The sequence below is a fragment of the Podarcis liolepis genome (genome assembly GCF_965112155.1).
Source record: "Podarcis liolepis genome assembly, chromosome: 1".
Lineage (NCBI taxonomy): Eukaryota > Metazoa > Chordata > Lepidosauria > Squamata > Lacertidae > Podarcis > Podarcis liolepis.
In genome coordinates, this window is record NC_139554.1 from 88990853 (window position 1) to 89012416 (window position 21564).

Sequence of the window (21564 nt, forward strand, 5' to 3'; positions counted from 1 at the left end):
GTGTGTGAGAGAGAGAGAGAGAGAGAGAGAGAGAGAGAGAGAGAGAGAGAAAGAGATTCATAATTAGGACCAGCAGGACAAGGCTGACTTCCCATGTAAAACATAAAGTTCTCAGCAGTGGTTATCTATTTTTGTGTTACACTATACTCTCCATGGCAGCCATTTTGGTTTATGCCACACCCGCTCCATGGCAGCCTTTATGTGACCCCCTAACACTCTCTCAGTTTCTGCATCTGAAATGCACCCTCTAGTCCATAAAGATTGGTGACCCCAGCCTTATTTTGAAAGAAACAAGAAAGAAAGAAAGAAAGAAAGAAAGAAAGAAAGAAAGAAAGAAAGAAAGAAAGAAAGAAAGAAAGAAAGAAAGAAAGACAGACAGACAGACAGAAAGAAAGAAAGAAAGAAAGAAAGAAAGAAAGACACTGCTTTGAAATTTCATAGTGGTTTCCAAATTAAAAACACATACAGGAGTACCAATTGCATGAAACAACAACAACAAGGCAGAAACTCAAACGATTTAGGGTATAAAGAGATGCAATAACGGCCAGTAAACAAAGTAAATCATACAACACAGCAATGGTTGGTTTTCAAGAGGACTTTTTTAAAGCCAGCTTTGAAAGGGTAGCAGGGAAGAGGCAGCACAATCTTTCTTGCAGAGGGCTCCTGCTCCTGGTGGATGCTCATCTAGCATCCCCCTAAAATAGGGTCTGTAGCAGGACCTTGTCAGATTATCTTAAGTGGCATATGGGAGAAGGCATTCCCTGAGATTGTCATATATATTGGAAGCATGTTTTTTCACAGAAAAAGCTGGAACCATTCCAAGCCTATGAACCTATTCTTTTTATAGCTGCATATGCAGATTGTGAGATTTCCGCCATAAGAGAATAGGAAGCTATTGGGTTTGAATTCTTGCTAGAACTTTAAATTTGGTTGGCCACTGTTAGAACGGGATGCTGGGCTAGGAAAGGGCAGAGTCAAGGGATAAGTTTAGAAAATTATGATCCTATACACATTAGCCTAGGAGTAAATCCCATTGAACTCAATGGGACTTGGTGAGCTCCATTGAAAATGGGACTTACTAATCAGTGGACATGCAGAGGATTACACCATTAGGCAATCTGTGTATGAGAGAGAACCTGAAACTCAGGAGGCAATTAACCATGGACCTGAAAATCCATTTTCAAGAAGTTTTTCTCAGAATCTTATCTTTTATATGACATGTAGTACCTATGATTATAAACCTTCTTCCCCCCTTCTATTCCCTCCATCTTGTGTAGCTTCCTCTAACAATTCTGAGTCCACTTTAATCAGGATCCCTGAAGCTTTCAAACATGCCTTTCAATAACTCTTAGCTTTGCCCCAGCCTTCAAGCACATCTTCTGAAGAAGCAAATTGTGTGCATGACTTGCCAGATGCAAGATAAGAGCCTTTTGCTTGGTAGAGCAAGCAGTACCTGTCAACAGTGACAATTTCAAGAAAAGAACAAGTCAGCAAATATGTATTGGGTTCTTACCACGATGTAGATCTGTGGCTTTCGTCTTTTTGCCAGGTCAATGATATTGACTCCATTGTAATAAAGGTTCTCAATGCAGCCATGGAAATTTTTCTTCAGAAAAGTTCCTGGTTTGCCTGGGACTGGGATTCCTCCAAAACTGAGCTTTGGGACAAGAACAAATTCAACACTCTTTTAAAAAAAACTCTCATAGCCATAACATGGAGAAAGAGAGAGGGAGGGAGAGAGAGAAAGTTCTTGCTTGTGGGTACACAGGGAAAAACAGACCATAGAAAACAGAATAAAGAAGTTGTTTTATTCCAATGCCCTTCATTGTCAAATACTAAATGACAAAAAGAGGACAAGATTTAGAAGGACGCTTTTATGGTGTATTTATTTTGCACCTTTTCTGTAAAGCAACTTTATGCTCAGAAAGAAGTTTGGCTAATCATCAGTATGCCTGATAGGACAGGAAGAATCTTAAAATGAAATTAAGAACCAGACTGGCAGTGACAAGCAATACTGGAGAATGTTTGGAGTGAAGTTCATTTAGAAGACATCTGAAGGCAGCCCTGTTTAGGGAAGTTTTTAATATGTGGCATTTTAATGTATTTTTAATCTTTGTTGGAAGCTCCCAAGAGTGGCTGGGGAAACCCAGCCAGCCGCGCTGGGTACAAATAAATAATAATAATAATAATTATTATTATTATTATTATTATTATTATTATTATTATTATTATTATTATTATCATCCCATAAGAGAATTCTAAATTTGCTGGTCATTGCTGTACCCAAACCTTTGATGCAGTGTCTCCTTTCTCCACCCCTAACTGTTTAATAAGGTTTCAAAAACCCAATTAAACATTAGTCCTGATTCCCAAATTGACCCAGGGCTGGATCTGGGGCTAGATAGCACAGAGCCTCATCCAGTGGTGTTTGTTTGCAGGGGTAGGGAGGTCTTTGCACAGCTCTACTTCTGGGTAGAATTGAGAATTCCAGTTCTGCAGCAGCCATGATGAAACCTCGAACCAAGTGGTCTTCATGCTGGTTTAATTAATTCAGAACATCCCCCCCCCCACTGGCTTCATCAGCTGTGGCTCTGCCCATTGCCGGCAACCCTGACAGAAAAAAGGGAAAGTGTATGGTTCAGTAGAAGATTATGTGCTTTACAAGCAGAAGGTCCCAGGTTCATTCTCTGCCATCTCCTGGTACAACTAGGAGAGACTCCCTGGAGGAAACCTTCAGCAGCTGCTTCCAGTCAATGTAGACAATGTTGAACTAGAGAGATGGGCCGATTTGGTACCAGGCAGTTCCCTACAATGCTTTAGTGGGGGATGAAATTCCATCCAGCACAAGGTAAACACTGCTACCTGGACAGGCAAGCCACCTACTTGTTTGGTCTGAACTTCAATTTACTGACCCTCAAGCAGTAAATGACCAAGCTTTAAGCTGGTTCAGTAATTCCACTGCATCACCTGAATCAGATTTAAAAGGTAAACAGAGCTGAGTGACATATTGATGACACCTCACCACAAATCAGCTCACTGTCTTCATGTATTAAAGAGTGGGGGTGGGAAAGATGGGATCCTGTGGCACACCACAACAGAGAAGCCAAAACAGAGCTAAGCAGTAGTCCCCCAGCATCAACTTTTGGAAGTTTTCATCCAGTGGAAATAGCTTTCCAAGATGAATGCCATGGCTGATAGTAGCAGAAGCTGCTGAGAGGCTTGGGGGGTGATACAGCCTCACCCCAAACACCCACACCCACATATTTCTTTTGGCATAGCTCAGAGGTCCCGTCTTTTGTTCTTATGTTCAGTGTCCAAGTCTGAAACTCATTTGAAATGCATATGGTAAGGTCATATTTGAGGAAGAAGGCAACAAAACCTCGTTTCAAGTACCTCTGCGCTATGATAGTCATGTGTAATTTTAAGGCCCATATTAAATATAGTACTGGCAGAAGGAATTCTATTTAAAGACTAGCTCTTTAGCTGGGGCTCATTATTTCTTGCTTCAGACACTTTGCAACCTTTGCTCTTTCTTCCTGAGGTGTTTTTTTTTTTAATTATTTTTAAAAAGTCTCTTGCTCAGGGATCCCTTTCTGTGGATTTTTTTAAAACAAAAAACCAAAAAACCAGGGCAATCAATATCAATTACACTGCACCTTATTGGAAAAAAACAGTTTCCTTAGTGATCAGTAATATTTTTAATTACCAGACTAATTGTTTTAGTTCCCTTAGCTAGGTCTTTAATCCCTTAAGTGTGCTAAGATAAGGTTTCATTAGTCTAGTAGTTGCTGGGGTGAAGCAATGGAGATATTAAAGCTAAGGAACAAACCTAGTTTCTTTTTCTGAACTGGTCTTTAGTTATAAATTGGCCTGATGCATATTGGGATCAAACTGATTTGTATTATGCTTGGAACTGAACTTAACTCAAAGAAATTCATGGGAGAAATTCTACGGACTGCAATAAGGATGGGTGCATTTCCATGTCACTTCCATATGTGTTCACTCTTGTCTGTTCCTTTCCCATTTCTGCATTAATATTTAAATATATAATATGATGGAAAATCATAATTTAAATAAGCATTTCTAAACATATTTCTCCCATAGAGTGTATGCAAAATATATTGTGATACATTCTTTGAATGAAGAACTGTGTTTGAAAATTTTTGAAGCATGAAAGTACATTGATAGCAGACCAAGTCAGTTCAAATTAGATTTTTCCAAGCACCCATGAAACAGAATAAATCAAAGTATATCACCATTGCAAAGTTGCACATGGTCAAGTTCCAACGAATCAGTGGAGCTTCACTATGACCCAGTTCACATGTAATACCAAATGATGGTTTTATGTTGCATGAGTGAGAGTCATGTATTCAAGCCAAACTTGTCAAATGTTCTAACTCAAGGGCAAAAAAAAAAAAAAGTTAGCTAAAGGGGGTGGAGAGGCAGAGAAAGAGAGAGGTGAAGAGAGTGTGAGCTTGAGAGCTGTATAATCCTCCTAAAATGGTACACATTTCTGTTCCAAGGCAGGGATCCATCTTGGCACAGAATGATGCAATTCACACCTTTGCTGTGTTGCATTTGGTTGCTCATGTCTGCCAAGCCTCTTGGACTAATGAGATTCCTCTGTATCTGTAGGCTGCTTGCTTTCCTCTTTCTCTGCCCCTTTTCCTAGCAGTTTAGATAAGTCTGCTGCTCCTTCTGTTGTGCTTTTGCTAAGTAGGTTTTGTGAGGAGTCACGTTAAGCAAGCATGATGTTCCTTGGATGCTTCGATGCTGTAGCCAAATGCTGATGTTGCTTGATGTTGTGAAGGGAGAGCGGGGGGCGGACTTTCAATCCACACTTTTGGCTCCTTTCCTCTTTAAAGGATTTGTTCCCGGTTCACTTTTAATTCAAGAGCAGATGGCTTACCAGTGGCAAATTACAGGTGCTTGGCTGACCTTGGCTGTCATCCTGTGCACATTGTGAGGATGGCAACCCCCACACCCTAACACTGCAGCAAGGAAGGGAGCTGTTCCTATCTTCTAGCAGTAATTAATAACTGAACTGCATCATACCAGATGTGGTATTTAGGAGAATTTAACCCCCCCTTTCAATGTGGCTTGGAGACAGTGCAAGAGTTGCTATTCTTGTGTGTGATTAGCTTTCTTGGCACAAACTTCCTGGATAGGAGAATAGAAAACTGTCTTATACTGAGTCAATCTATTGGTTCATCTAGCTCAGTAGCAGAAGAAGAAGAGTTTGGATTTGATATCCCGCTTTATCACTACCCGAAGGAGTCTCAAAGCGGCTAACATTCTCCTTTCCCTTCCTCCCCCACAACAAACACTCTGTGAGGTGAGTGGGGCTGATATAATATAATAATAATAATAATTTATTATTTATACCCCACCCATCTGGCTGAGTTTCCCCAGCCACTCTGGGCGGCTCCCAAACAGTGTTAAAAACAGTACAGCGTTACATATTAAAAACTTCCCTTAAGATGAGAGACTTCAGAGAAGTGTGACTGGCCCAAGGTCACCCAGCAGCTGCATGTGGAGGAGCAGGGAAGCGAACCCAGTTCCCCAGATTACGAGTCTACCGCTCTTAATCACTACACCACACTGGCTCTCTGTTTGCATTGACTGTTTGCATTGACTGGCATCAGCTTTCTCTGGTTACAGGCAGTGGACACTCTAGGGCAGGCATCTCCAAACTCGGCCCTCCAGATGTTTTGGGACTACAACTCCCATCATCCCTAGCTAACAGGACCAGTGGTCAGGGATGATGGGAATTGTAGTCCCAAAATATCTGGAGGGCCGAGTTTGGGGATGCCCACTCTAGGGTCTTCTGCATGGAAAGCAGCTGTTCTACCACAGAGCTACAGCCCATCCTCTAATTTCATGTGTGCACTCCTGCAGTAATGGAGTAAGTAAATCATTGTTTGATAAAATAGCATCCCTGCTATCACTAAAAAAGCCAGGTTGGATTGGAAAGCTCATCTCCCTGCATCATTTCTCTTAGGACAGCATACGCTACACACAAAAAGTCTGACGCACCTCATAATCAATGTTCAAGTCATCCGAATCTCCCTTGGTTCGGAAATGCTGCATATACTTGTCCACCGTGAAGTTCACCTGCTTATTGAATCGCTCAATGAGGACCGAGTGCCAGTGTTGGTCATCCAGGAGGCTGCCCAAGGTGACGGACGTGTGACTGTTGCTGAAACGCAGCTTGGCATCTCCTGCAGGGGCAGCGAAAAGACACAAATTGCAACTGACCCATCGATTCTAAGTCCGGTACCATGCTTCCGAAATGATTAGCAGCTAATACGTTTTGACTGGTGCATGTACGCAGCCTTGACTTGGCCACCACCCCATGCAGAGAAGCAGCAGCAATACCGCTATCAAGAGCACAAGATAATATCACCAAGGCAACTATCGGTAAACAGACAATAAACATCTATAAAAATGGCAAAAGTAGTTTCTTTCCAAAATAGGTTTTATCTTAAACAATTGCAAATGCAGTAATAAAGAGTCCACTTGTGATATACCCCATCTTTGTTCTAAAATAGTGTTCAGGGCACCTTACAAAAATTCCACTCATGCCTACAATATATGCATACACACACACACACACACACACACACACACACACACACGGAGAACCTAAAACTGTATTTTAAGAAGTAGCCGATAATCAACAGAACCATTACAGAAGGATTAAAATGATCATGTAGCGCAGAAATCATGGGTGACTAGACTGGTTGGGTCCCCATGACTTCCTGGAAAAGTGTGCCATTTTCTCTCACATGGTAGGACCCTACAAGCAGATTAGCACAGGGGAATAAGTCCTTTGGGTATTCCAGCCCCAAATCATGTACAGTTTTATAGGCCAATCTAGAGCTTTTATTGTGGTGACAAACATACTGGCAGCCAGTAGAGATCTTGAATAACCAGCAAAATATGATTACTGTGGTCAGTCCCCATCAATAAATTGACCATGTATATTGGCTCAGTTGTGACAAGCCAATCAGCATTCTATTTTGTACTCCCTCACCATCACTGTTACATGCTTTACCTTGCTTCCACATTCCTGACACATAAGAGCAAAAAAGCAGAATGACCTGGTGCTGCCGCAGGACTAAGGAATGGGAAACAAACCCTAATTCACACTTTTTGAACCAATATGTGTTGTGAAATATTCAACACGTTTTGCATCACAAACACACACACACAGCTGATAGAGAAATTACAAAACTTAGCATTGTATTCAATGTGGCTGTATGGTTGGGGTATGTATGTGCAGTCCCTGGGCACTTTTCTTCCAAATAAATATTGGTGGCTCTTGACTTCAAAATGTTTGTCCATTCCTTCAGTCCTAATGCATAGAACTTCAGCCTAAATGGCCTCCCTCTCTTTGTAAAATCAGTGGGATATTCTGAACTCTCTCATGAAAAGCAGAGTGACTAATAGTGACAAAGAACCCTGTTTAAAACTTCCTTTCAACAACGGATATTTTACAATTGTAATGCACTAATCTCCTTTAGGTATAGGAATAATAGGCATCATTTCCAATGAAAAAATAAGAAAGAAAGAGATTAGCTGAGGACAAAGCATGTTAATGGGTTTATGTAACAAGGGGAAAGCTCTCGAAAGTTGTCACAAACATAATTAATCAGAAAAGGGAAGATGAGAAAAGGCTTTAAAAAAACCTAATTCTCCTTTTAATGCTTTTAACTCAGTCTCTTAAGATGAAAATAAAATCTACTTAAATATAGCACTTATCAACTGATCATAGAATCAGATGTCACCTCATTTTAACCTAGACTAGGGTTGCAATCCTACACATACTAGCTGTGGGTCAGTCACTCTGAATGGGATGTGTTAGATTGCATCTGAAGGTTCAAACCTTATATACACAACTGGAGTAAGCCACACTGAACATAGTGGGACTCACTTCTGATCTATACTATACACAAGTATAGATCAGGGTGGGCATAGGGTAGACTGTGCTCCATTGATGAACCATTAACCAATTTCTGGTAGACTACATACCATATTTACGCAAATTCAGTGCACCATTGAATCTAATGCACACCTCCATTTTCAAAACCTTGAAACCAAAAAAGTATTTTCTGGCACCATCAAATCTAATACGCACCCTAATTTTCAAGATATAATTTGGCCAAAAGAGGAATGCATTACATTTGAGTAAATACGGTAGTTGCTGAGTTTATTGCAAATAATGCTAGTTGAGGTGGCAAAACAATTAATGTTCTCAAACTAGAGACCATTTTCAGGATACTTAAATGGAGTTGGCCTGTTAAGTGTAAAATCCCCTCTTTAAAGATTTAATAAACTTTGGTAACTATTGGGATTCTATTTCTTTTAAGTGCCCACTATGAACTTTATTGAATTTAAGAGTGTTCTACAGGCATCCCCAACCTTAGGCCCTCCAGATGTTTTGGCCTACAACTCCCATGATCCCTAGCTAACGGGACCAGTGCTCAGGGATGATGGGTATTGTAGTCCAAAATATCTGGAGGGCCTAAGGTTGGGGATGCCTGGTTTACCATCTTTGCAAATCTTCACACTAGGGTAAGGATGAGGGTGAGGTGTACAACTATTTGCAGATAAATCTGACCTGGTTCTCTGTGATGGAATAGGTGCTAATTCGTACAGGGATTATCTTCTCTCAAATCAAAGCATTGTTGCAGTTTTGCTATTACTACTGTTGAAAATGCCTGTTTTTTATGTTTTTGCTTTGTCTGTTGTTTCTTTTGCTTAACATGAAATTTCACAGAAAACTATTAGACTCTTTCTTAAGCAAAACATCTGAACAATTTCATGAGAAATAATTGGAACTTTGTTTTTTTAAAAAAAAATTATTTTTATTAACCGGCCAATCAAATCAAATTAAATCACATCACATAAATTCCAAATTACAAAGCCGAATTTTAAATTTTGTTGGGGGGACCCATATTTCAAGATCCGAAGGCGGATTCTGATCATCTTCTTGCTACTGCGTTAATGTCCAAATCAGTCCAAATCAGTCCAAACAGAGTTCATAATTCTATCGGCCTTGGTCCAGTATATCTGAAGGAGCGTCTTCACCCCCATCGTTCTACCCGGACACTGAGGTCCAGCACCAAGGGCCTTCTGGCGGTTCCCTCACTGCGAGAAGCCAAGTTACAGGGAACCAGGCAGAGGGCCTTCTCGGTAGTGGCGCCCGCCCTGTGGAACGCCCTCCCACCAGATGTCAAAGAGAACAACAACTACCAGACTTTTAGAAGACATCTGAAGGCAGCTCTGTTTAGGGAAGCTTTTAATGTTTGATGTATTATAGTATTTTAATATTCTTTTGGAAGCCACCCAGAGTGGCTGGGGAAGCCCAGCCAGATGGGCGGGGTATAAATATATTATTATTATTATTACTATTATTATTATTACTATTATTACTATTATTATTATTATTATTATTATTATTATTATCATTATCCAGTCTTATCTTGCTGTTTCCACATCACATCTTGTTCATATATTTTCTCTTTTTTCTTTATGATCTCTTCTGATAGTATCCTTAAGCCGATAAACACCAATAATAATAATCCTGTGTGAATTTTTCCGTTCTTCCAATCCTCAAATCAAGATGGTTTCCATATGTCATCGCCTTCATAGATAACATCGCTCTTTCCATCATTAATTACAGAACTGTCGCTCTTAAGTCCCTCTGAGGAGTTTCACCCACAATATAAAAACAACTCTATTTCTCTATTTCTCCTCCCAGACTCAAGACCTCCGACAGAACTTCCCAATATGGCAACGGCATTTTTAACTGCGTCATTCCAGAGCCCTTATACATTCCACGCTCTTCTTAAAACATGCTTTGGTTCAAAAGTTTATCTCCACACAGCCTTAAATCCACAGCAAGTCCTTAAAATGACGTTTCTGACTTGTTGGGAGAGGGGATTCTTGTTTAATCACATAAGGAAAGAAAGGAAAGTTTTTTTCCCCTCCCCCATCAGTCATTTGCCATACCGAGTCTTGGCGTATCTTCTCATAATCTATGCTTGTTCCTCCGACTCGTCTTGTTTTATCAGAGATCTCTTCTGTTAGTAGTCTTTACTCCCCCTCCTTCCTTGAAATATGTGCATTCCTTCATCCAAATTGTTTCTTTTGAAGTTCTTGCAGCTAGTGGCGCGGATCAGGGATGGCGTCCAGGAGTGCCGGAATCCCACAGGAGGACTTTATGCCTAGTGCCCCCATCCCCACAAATTTGGGGGTGGTATAGGGCACAGCAGGCAAGGGCAGTCCCCCCCACCCTCCTGGGGGGGTAGGGAGGCTAATTACTCCCATCATAGCCTCCAAATTACCTCGTGTGTGTCGGAGAGATGTTATTGTCAGCCATCTTCCGATGCACCCCCTAGTGGCCCCCGAAATAATTGGAACTTTGAGAAGAAATTTCTAGTGGTGGGATGATAGGTTACATGTGCCCATGCTGTTGGTGAAGCATTCATCACTAATTTATAAGTGGCAAAAAATTAATGTACATAAAAAAGGCACCAGAGCAGGCCTTCAGAGCTTGAGGCTACCATGCTAAACTGCAGAAGTAAAACTGCAAAAGGAAAAGCCTTGTTCCGCTGTCTACCTGCCAAATTGGAGAAGTAGGCACTGGGGGCTATCAAGCACTCAACAGGTCACAACACAAGGTTGGTGGGTTGGTGGGCTGCATTTGGCTTTATGAATCACTAGTTATGTAGGCATGCCTAAAATTCACCCATCTAAAAATACAGATTGAGAAATATTATTAGTTCCTGCCTTAACTTTAGCAAGCTTGTCACTATGCAAGATGTGTGTCTTCCGGTAAGGAAACTTCTTATGAGAAAGCACTATTGTGCAGAAGAACTAATATGATGAAATTCATTTTGTTATTTTCAAATGTCTCTCTAACCTATACTGCCTTGGTTCTTGCTATGTATTGTTACAATCTGTCTAGTGCTCTTTTGCCACCCACAATCTTCCTCCTACTTGCCTGATGCCCCTTATGCATTTTGTCATTTTAGAATTTGATCTGTTTCCTAAGGAGAGAGAGAGAGAGAGAGAGAGAGAGAGAGAGAGAGAGAGAGATTGCTATGCAATGATGTTTTAAAATAATTTCCATCCATGTCTCTGATTAAGGGAATTTTAGGCCTGGGGGTCAAATGTATCCTAAATGGACCTTGGGAACTCTCCTCAGGCCACACTCCCTCTTCTCTGAGCCATATCCCTCACTAGCCCTGCTTTGCATCTTTAGCTTTTTGGGGGTTTCTTTTGCCAGGCTGTCCTTGAGCTCTGATAACACTTCTCGCTTGCCTGGATGCAAGATAGATAGGGATGTGTCAGTGTGAAGAAACTAGTCTATTTCAAAGATGTGAAATTCACATTTGTTATTATGCCAACTTTTGCCTCTGATCCCACCCACCAATGGTTTGTACACAAACTCACACACACACACACACAGAGAGAGAGAGAGAGAGAGAGAGAGAGAGAGAGAGAGAAGCAAATGAGGTCCTCAGCCTGAAAAATGTTCCTGCCCCTGGGATATAGTATAACAGATCAGGGAAACCATTGCAGAAGACAAAATCCTCTATTTCTGAAGTAGGAGAATGTGGCTCAGGAAATATCACATGATACTGAATTATTATGATTTAACCACAAGAGACAGCTCTCTTAGCTGACAAGAATGAACAGTTGCACTAGGTTTACATTTCAAAAGGAAGGAAGAAACAAGAACCAGAAATAGGAAAATGGGACGGGTTTATTATTGTTGTTATTGTTATTGTTTCTCCTTGGGGAACCTGATGCTGTCTTTATGCTTCACATGAACTCTTTTTCTATACACTCCAGACATTTACTCCAGGCTTTCTTATTTTCCTTGCTTGATTGCATACCGATAGCTGAATGCAGCACACACAGCTAACGCATCTTGCCCAAGGCAGGGGTTCAATTACAGGGAATCAAAGACCTGTTTTCTGCGTGGACAGAGATGACCCAGCGCAGTGAAGAGCTGCAGCGGCTGTGAAATGAATCCTTGAAGTGGACAGATGGGCAGGAGCACAACCTCAGCCCTGAAATGATCATCTGAGAAAAGAATCATCTTCTAACCAAAAGGAGGGAGGGAAGGAAAAAGCTTGGGTAGGCAACACAATTGAATCCTTGCAAACTTGTCTGTTTTAAAGAGTAGGGAACAGAAGCAAGTTTACCAGCTGTTAGTGGCTTTAGTTCATTAACTATTTGCCTCTTAACAGATTAATCTGATAGCTAATTAATGAGAATAAATAAGAGTTGCCCAAACCTGACTCTAAGAATATATAACAAATAGAACTGGATGAAGACCAAGCACAAGGAATCACCAATTATGGCTATGTAACCACATCTGTAGCAGGAGGAATGCTCTATACAGGCAACTCCCAATTTACACAGGGGGTTTATGTTCCAAGGCACTGTGCGTTTAAGTGAAATTGTGTACATCTGAAACATCTTTGAAAAAGCCTGCAAACACCCCGTTCCATCCACTTCCCCGTTCTGCCCCTTTTGGTGATGTTTTTGGGTCACTTACGAGTTTGTCACGATGTGAGCATGCACAGTTGTGAACATATTGGACACACCAAAAATGGTTGCTTTTTGGTCTCCCTTGTCCTTCCCAGTACGCAACAGTGCCCCTTCTGCTGCAAAGCTAGCATTGCATTTCTGCCACACCAGGAGAGCCACTTTTGGGTGTGGCATATTCCATTTGATGTCCTTGGAAGTATGATTTGGGAGAAATGCCTTCCTGTCATCTATTACCTAAATTCGGCAAAATGTCCGGGAATATCTGAATGTATGGCAGCCCAAGTCAGCAGTGTCGTTCTTGCTGATTTACCTTCAAAATAGCTCAGAAACATTTATATATTTTTTTGGCAAAAAAGCTCAACAAGTTTGAGCAAAACTAAAAAAAAGAAAAAAAAAAGACAACCCTACTATTACCTCCTTAAATCCTTGGCACCACCTAGTCCCTAGACATAATTCTCTATATATGTCTAGCACACTGAGGTGGTGGAGAAATTACATTGTTAATCAAATGACTGTGACATGCATACTTTTTATTGAAATCTTTGGGATTTCTAAAGGCAAGGCTAGAATGAGGTTCCACTGCAAATTTTAGAGAGGGAAAACTGATCCTATTGAATAAATAATACTGCTATTGCCCCCAGAATGTCACATAAATCATTATTGCCTTTCTAAAATACTAGTTTCCCTGTGCTTCTGCTGTTTGCAGAACAATCTCAAAATGAATCAAATGATCAAAGCCTTAAAGAAATCATATTTCCTAACAAGCTGACAGGCTAACAAGCCAATTTTTATTGATTTTCTGTAATGAACACACGCTGAAGCAGACCATGTATAAAAGCAGCTAAGGAGATTTGCAATGATACAATCTAAGCAACTCAACCTGCATCAAAGAGAAAGCATACCACGTGTAGGTTAAGAAGCAGCGAATAGGGAAGGAATCAGCCAGGTACCTATGGAGAAGGCACAGCTAAGTAGAGTCAAATGAAATCTGTATCTGCCTCCAGATTAATGTCATTCAGGCAGCAGGACTGAAAGAAAACACCTCTAAATAGGTAATCCAGCACATAGTTAAGCACATTTAAGGTTGCCGTCTTTGCGCAGCAGGATTCAATCTCATGGAACTGTTGAATAAACATGTTTTAGGACTGTGCTCCATGTCACACTGAATAAAAGAGATCTCGCAATCCTCAACTGTGTGCTGGATTTTCCCAGAAACTACTTGTCATGCACTTGTTATCTGTTCTTCCAAGGCTGAAGTCCTATGCACACTTATTTCGGAGAAAGCCTAGCGAGGGGTAGAACTGCCTTAATTTGCTCATGTCTATTTCACACACAGCCCTCTGAAAACCTGTTAATTCCCCATTTGCAACTTAATGTGTGATTTAAACAAACACATACAGAATTTCATTTTAAAAACTGCTTACAATTCCATACAGTGGTCCTAGGGCTGCTTTTTATTTTGTATTTATTTTTCGGTTTGTGGTTTCCATGCTTACAGCAGCTAGAAAGCAGGTTGAAAATTGCTCCTAAAATGGTCTAGGAAGTAACAATACATCCTTGCATACTTTGACTTAGTAGATGGCCACAGCCATCTTTCTCCCCATAGGCATTATTTAGTAAATTTGTATCCAACTTTTGTATCCAAAGGCTCCCAGAAGCAGCAAACACAAACATGATCAAATGCAATTAAAAAGCCACACAAACTTATTTAAAATGTTCAGAGACAATTAAAAGCATCTTAAAAATCACATACTCCTGACAGCTGAAAATGTCAAGGGACAGCACATATCTGTCATTTTATGCCTAGGTAAACATTAATGTTTTACCATCACCCAGAAGGCTCTATCATGGGTCAACTCCAAATGGACATTACACAGCGGCAGTGCCACCAACTGTCACAAGACCCAAGATGTTTAATATTGAAAAAAAGTAGTTTCTTAGGTTGGTGTGTCTAGAGCTATTTAGAGCTTTACACACAAGGACTAAGATACTGAGTTGGGTCAGGTCACTTCTGGCAGCCAGTGCAATACTTCCATACTTATCAATTAGAATGAAATGCAGTTGCTTCTTGGACCACTGAACTGCACTAAAGTCACTGTGCTTTTTGGTTGCGCCTAGCAGCTGGGAAATTGTAAAGTTAACAGAAATAATAAAGAGCAGATCACATCATTCATATTCTGAAGGGGTATAAATTCTGGAGCATGCCAACCCACACGTTGCTTCAGGAAGTATGGATGCGGCAGCTTAGTTCCAGATTGCATAGCATACCACCCTCAAATCCCGCCCCCATCCCTAAGTGAATAGGGATACTTATTTCAGAGTATTACATTAACATACTGCTCATCTTACTGATTTCCATGGGACGCCAACTACACAATCAGGCAAAGAACTTCAGCCAAGGAATTTGATTCGAACATAGCACATAGATTGATGAGAATGTCTTGAAGATATCAGAAATAACTGATGGCCAGAACATTGCAGGTAATTTGCAAATGTTAGTTCTAGGTAGTTAACATGCACGTTATGTTCCTGGGCATAAACAGATGTCAAAATGCAGTAGGCTAACACCGCACACCCAAAAGCTCAATTAATGGCAGCTGTAGTATTATCTTATAGCATCTGCAGAGTGCAGATCATGTAGGGAGCCAATAGATGTATAACTTGTAAAGAACCGGCTCTGTGCTGAAGCTCAGGGGGCTGGGTCAGTTAGCATGTTACTTGCCACAGTGCTTACGTATAGATATGCCATCTGTACAGCAAGAGTGCTTAGGACATACTCCTTCAAAACTCAGAACTAAATTTTAACAAATTATTTAAAACACAACAACATAATACGTATGTCAATAGATTACTCTCCTTCTCCCAACTCTTTTTGACCAACCTGTCCTTAGAATTGGCAGATTTAAGGAAAGGATGATGAAGAAGATAACAACCACCACCATGCTGAAAAATATGCCGAAATGTTTGAACATACCCAGGTTGATGTGCAAAGAGAGCTTCCCTTTCTGCAGCTCTAGTGTAATATAATCTCCGCGCTGCCCTTCTCCATGAAATAGGACCCCATCTCCCTGCATGCTCTTGAACTTCAGGGAAACAACATCTTTGAAGGTGCTCATCAGTTTTTGGTTGAACCTGTAAAGGAGGGAGCTCCTCCCATCAAAGTCGGCAATATCCGATTCTACAGGGGAAAGAAAGCAAATAAACATTAAGCAGGAAGGATCAATATTTATGTACAGGTGTCCAGAGCAAAGCCCTCCCCTGGCAGCTTACAAAAGGTAATTAAAAACTTTAAATCAATGTTTGAAATGCAAATGAAATGAACCAGTCACAAAAAAAAAGACTCACAGCATTTATAGTAGCAAAACGTAATTTGAAACAAAGTCATTTAAAAGAATTAGGCCATGTGTACTTATTTTGGGAGGGCCGCGGGTTAAACCCACAGAAGGTTGGCGGTTCGAATCCCCACGACAGTGTGAGCTCCCATTGCTCGGTCCCTGCTCCTGCCAACCTAGCAGTTTGAAAGCACGTCAAAGTGCAAGTAGATAAATAGGTACCGCTCCGGCTGGAAGGTAAATAGCGTTTCCGTGCGCTGCTCTGGTTCACCAGAAGCAGCTTAGTCATGCTGGCCACATGACCTGGAAGCTGTACGCCGGCTCCCTTGGCCAGTAAAACAAGATGAGCACTGCAACCCCAGAGTCATCCACGGCTGGACCTAACGGTCAGGGGTCCCTTTACCTTTACTTATTTTGGGAGAGAGTTCCAAAGCTGAGGCCACTTCTGAAAAGTCTCTCTAGCACCTGTCTCTCTAATGCATTTTGATGGTGGACTGATGAGGAGAAGCTCAGAGGCACGTTTCCATGGGTGTAGGTGGTTTGTCAAACACCCTGTTCAAGCCGTTTGCAGAGAGATGTTAAAAATCCTTGTCAGAACCCCTGCTAGTTGATCGGCACAGTTGTTTACCACAATCCCCAGCACCCCATCTGGACCAGGGGCTATACTGGGATTCACCGCCCTCAGCGCAGCTTTCACTTCATGATCATATAAGAATGAATGGCTGAGAGTTTATAGGCTGGAGGGCAGGAGCTACTATACCTGATCTTTTAACCTCATAGTGGGAGAAGAAAATATTCAGCTCCTCTGCCGACAAGTCATCAGCCTTAACCGTGCTCCTCATATTGCCCTTATAGTTGGTTGGGTGCTGCAGTCCCTGCTACACTTGTTTTACGTTGTTATCGGCTAAGCAATTCTCCACTTGAAGCTTGTGTTGTTGTTTTGCCACCCTAATGCCTTTCCTGAGCTTTGTTCTTGCCCCTCTGTATATATCTATGTTCCCTGCCTTAAAGGCAGAGTCGCGGGCTTTCAAGAGTGACCTTACTTCAGCAGTCATCCAGGGTTTACAGTTCCCATACAAAACAGGTCTCAAAAGAAACTCAACAGAATAAAATACAGATAAAATATACAAAAAAATGCAATGTTAGGCCATGTAGAATAACAGAATTCCAAAAATGTTTCCCCAACAGCAAAAATAATGACAAGTTCTACTGCACCCCATAATGAGATGAGCACCACAGTATAGGCTAACGTAACTACCAAACGCCTGAATAAGTAAAAAATATATTTTAGCCTGGTGTCTAATTGCAACAATGATGGCACCAGACATGTTTTCCTTGGGTCAGTAATCCACTAAACTATTGTATGATGTTCATATGTCTCTTCAAGTTGAAGCCAATGGCTTCAAGTTACAACAAAGGAGTTTCCAGCTAAATATCAGGAATAACTTTCTGACAGTAAGAGCTGATCAACAGTGGACCGACTCCCCTTTCTTGGAGATTTTTAAGCAGAGGTTGGATGGCCATCTGTCATGGATGCTTTAGCTGAGATTCCTGCAATGCAGGATGTTGGACTACATGACACCAGGGTCCCTTTCAACTCAATGATTCTATTATTGTTCTAGGCATCCCTTTCAAAAAAGGTCATTACCTGAGCCACATATATATAATGAATCTTAATCTGAGCCATATATCATTAGGTTAACATTTGAGAACATTTCCTTTACACAAAGTGAGCTGTTAGGGATGCTGGGACCTCTCCTAGCATAGCCTAATTAGAGTGTGAATCATGTTGGAAGATTCCAGTTAGACAAAAGGAAATACTACTTCACATACTGCATACTTAACCTACAGAATCTGCTACCACAAAGCATAGTGATGACCAATAAAATATAATTGGGAAAAGCCCTTAGTGATGACCACTGACTTGGATGGCTTTAAAAGGGGATTGGACAAGGTAATGGAAGACAATGATATCAATGACTATGATGTCATACAATATTGTAGGAAGTATAAGAGAGAGAGAGAAGGATGCTGAACTAGATGAGTGTATGGTCTGAGCCCAGCTCTTGTATCTTCATTACTGTCGTACCTTGGTTCTTGAACGCCTTGGCACTAAGATGTTTTGGCTTTTGAAAGCCGAAAACCCAGAAGTAAGTGTTCTGGTTTTCGAACCCAGCTTCTGATTGAGTGCAGGAAGTTTCTGCAGCCAATCGGAAGCAGCACCTTGGTTTTCAAATGGTTTTGAGTGTTGAACGGACTCTGGAAATGGATTAAGTTCGAGAACCAAGGTTCCACTGTAGTTCTTAAGTAAGAAATGCCTAAATTAAAATCTTGCCTTTCCACCAACTTAATACATAGCCTTAGGCAACATGCTACCTCTCACTCCCAGTCCCAATCTGCAGTATGTGGACTTCTCCTGCCTTTCTCATGTATAGATCACGAGCTCATGTTTGGCAAAGGTCTTTGAATACTCTACAATGCTAAAAATCATTATCTTCACATGGGTGAATTGTTAATGCACAGTGGCTCACTGCACAAATTGGACAGGCCATGTCTCCACCAACTTTTTCTTCTGATGTTTGCGGTGGCATGTGCAAAATTGTGTGAACTTCTGCACAAAAGCATTTCTTTGCAATGAAAGCTACAGCCACATCAAGTCACATAATGCCCCAGCCTTCTCCCTTTAGCAGCTATATTTGACATCAACTTCTCAGAATTTGTAAAGATACAAAACCTTGATCCTATTAACTGATTTGGTTGAACTGAGGCACAGCAGCCATCTAGAATAAAATAATTTCAATACTACACGGTCAAGCCTACAAATCTTTAGGGATTCCATAGTCTTTGGAAATATTTGTGCATTCAAGTTCAGTGTCAAATCAGTATATTCTGCTGCCTGAAGCAGAGACCAAATGGTGACCATCCCTCGACCTATGTAAAGAGGACCATCTCTTTAAAAAGTCATCCTGCACCATTCAGATACAAATTCTGGCCTTTTTTTATTTCCCACTCATGGTGGCACTTGAATCAGGATGCATCCTCCCCTTGCATGGCAGGTCTCACCCAGCCTATGACTGTGTAAATACTGTACCTTTAAAACACACTTGAAGCATATTATTTCCCTCAATGAGTTCTGGATCAGTAGTTACAGTTCCCAGCAACGCTTAAACCATGGTGTCCCAGATTCTTTGAGGGAATGAGGGCTGTGAATGTGCTTTAAAGGTGCTCACAATCTAAATTCTTACTGCTTTGAAACAATACATCCACATCTTTTTTTTTCAGACTGCCTTCTTGCTCTTTTAAGATGCAATTATGATATTAACCAGTACAATCTTTGTGCTTTTTGCATCACAATCAATCTTCTGGTGCCTATTCCCTATTTGTTTTTCTTAACGCTCTGCTTACCCACCCCCTCACTCCAGCAAAAAGATAAAATAAAATCCATCGGTTGGTGACTGGTTATTTCAAAATGAGAAGGGGAAATGAAAATAATCCCCCTGATACTTGCAAGGAATGAGTTGTGGTTTTCTTGCACACCATACCAGTGAGAATTTCCATTTTTCATTTAAGGCAGAAAAAGGGTTTTAGTGAGTGAGCCGATTCTGATTCAAAATAAGGTGAATGGCACCAGCCTGACTTACTGCGGGAGAAAATCAATTCACATTTAAAAGTGAGCTTACCTAAACTGCACCATGTGTACCAAAACACAACCACCCATTGAAATTCACACTTCTGCAAATTTCCAGCCAAATAATGTCTGCATATAACTAGGGCAGGGGTCAGCAAACTTTTTCAGCAGAGGACCAGTCCACTGTCCCTCAAACCTTGTGGGGGGTTGGACTATATTTTGTGGGGGGAAATTGAGCTAATTCCTATGCCCCACAAATAAGCCAGAGATGCATTTTAAATAAAAGGCCACATTCTACTCATTCCCGGACTGTCTGCGGGCCAGATTTAGAAGGTGATTGGGCCAGATCTGGCCCCTGGGCCTTAGCTTGCCTACCCATGCTGGCTAAACAAGGCTTCCTTCAGCTGTCTTCTAAAAGTCAGATAGTTGTTTATTTCCTTGACATCTGATGGGAGGGTGTTCCATAGGGTGGGCACCACTACCGAGAAGGCCCTCTGTCTGGTTCCCTGTAGCTTCACTTCTCGCAGTGAGGGAAGGCCATCGGAGGTGGACCTCAGTGTCCAGGCTGCACGATGGGGGTCCTAGTGTTGTTGTCATCATTGTTGTTTGTCCCAGTACTTTCTCTGGGAAAACCCATTTTTTACTGCTGAATCAGAGCAAATGACAATCCACAGAAAATCCAATTGCTGTTTGCTCTGATTCAGTGGTAAAATATGGGGTTTCCCAGGGAAAGTGCCAGGACAAAACAAAAAAAACCCAAAACATTCAGACACTCAGCTTTAAATCCTGGACCTGTGCCTAGAAACGTGGCACAAAAGGCAGTCTGGATGAGCCCTGAGAGAAACCAAAACTGGCCGATTTGCCCATCCCTACTAAGAGGTAGTGGGAAATTAAATGCAGAAATGCAATGTCTGCCCAATGACAAGGCAGAGAAGAGCTTCCTATAAACCAAAGTTGGAGTGGGGTTAACTCTACTACAAGTTTTAATGGTTTGTTGTTACTTGGCAACGGCATATTGTGTATGTTCTCATCCTTCTGTATACATGGATTCAGTAGAGCAGCATTGTCATGTGGTGGGGGAGTACATTATATCAGACTTCTGCTCCACTGTTGACATGAAATCTGTGGGGGAATGAAGAACCCTAAGCAAAACAAACAGATGACACCTACAAAGCTAGCACTCGTGACATTCAGAAGTCATCAGTGACAGTTTGCATGACAACAAATCACTGGCTTCTGCTTAAACATAATAAGAACTTCTTACATGTCAAAAACCATACACTTCATGCAGTTTGGAGATGAAGCAAAGCTTAAAAAGATGACTTTCTGAAAAGAAAAAAATGGCATCAACTCCCATTAAGGGAGTCGAAATCAGAAATTTATTGTGACAAAGCAGGGAGGGCCACTGGAACATTTAGGCAAAGTGTACAGAAGTAGAAACAAGTGTGACCTGCAAGATATATGTGTGTGTGTCAGAATATACTCACCTCCTAGCAGGAGTGTTCCTGTTCAGGTTGACAGCCAGCCAGCTGTGTCTTCCTCACAGATATTATAAGCACATTCTAGTCCCCCTTCCCTAATTTTTATTTTCCAACTGGAGCTCAACATTTTGTGGCCACTGAGGATGCTCAGACCTTGCTGGGAATTTTTGGGTGTGGAGTGGGGAGTTCCCCTCAGGCTTTTCAGACCTAGCATTAGCAGCCAACATGGTGGGATGATCACAGGTCTCAGGAGTTCTACTGCAACTAAGGCATGAGTTTGATGCTAATGATGGTCTGTAATATTTTGTCAATCCCCCCACAAAGTAGCTGTACCTCATGAACACTCCAGGTCACACTCCAGGATCCCTGCAATGTCACAGAGGATACTCAGATTTCTGGCATCCCTAAAGGTATTGCCATAGGTTTCTTGTTCAGCCAGGCTGATCCCAATAGTTACTCTATCCATTTTCTCTTACTCTGCTATGAAGACTTCAGCTATCACTCCTTTCAGTTCATAAGCATTTCTCTCCAGTACATTAATTTTATCTTATGG

General features: G+C 41.3%; 1 protein-coding gene across 3 annotated transcripts in view; it reads right to left on the bottom strand.

The window, feature by feature from the left end:
* Positions 1 to 21564, bottom strand: part of CNTNAP5 (contactin associated protein family member 5) — a 317753-nt gene that overhangs the window by 167228 nt on the left and 128961 nt on the right. For all 3 annotated transcript variants that reach the window (XR_014522322.1, XM_083488630.1, XM_083488631.1), the window contains 3 exons: positions 15545 to 15748; positions 6037 to 6221; positions 1514 to 1657 (listed from right to left, as the gene is read on the bottom strand). Coding sequence is in view for 2 of the 3 variants with exons in the window: in XM_083488630.1 (XP_083344756.1) it covers positions 1514 to 1657; positions 6037 to 6221; positions 15545 to 15748 (533 nt within the window). In the remaining variant the exon portion in view is untranslated. The remainder of the gene's footprint in view (positions 1 to 1513; positions 1658 to 6036; positions 6222 to 15544; positions 15749 to 21564) is intronic.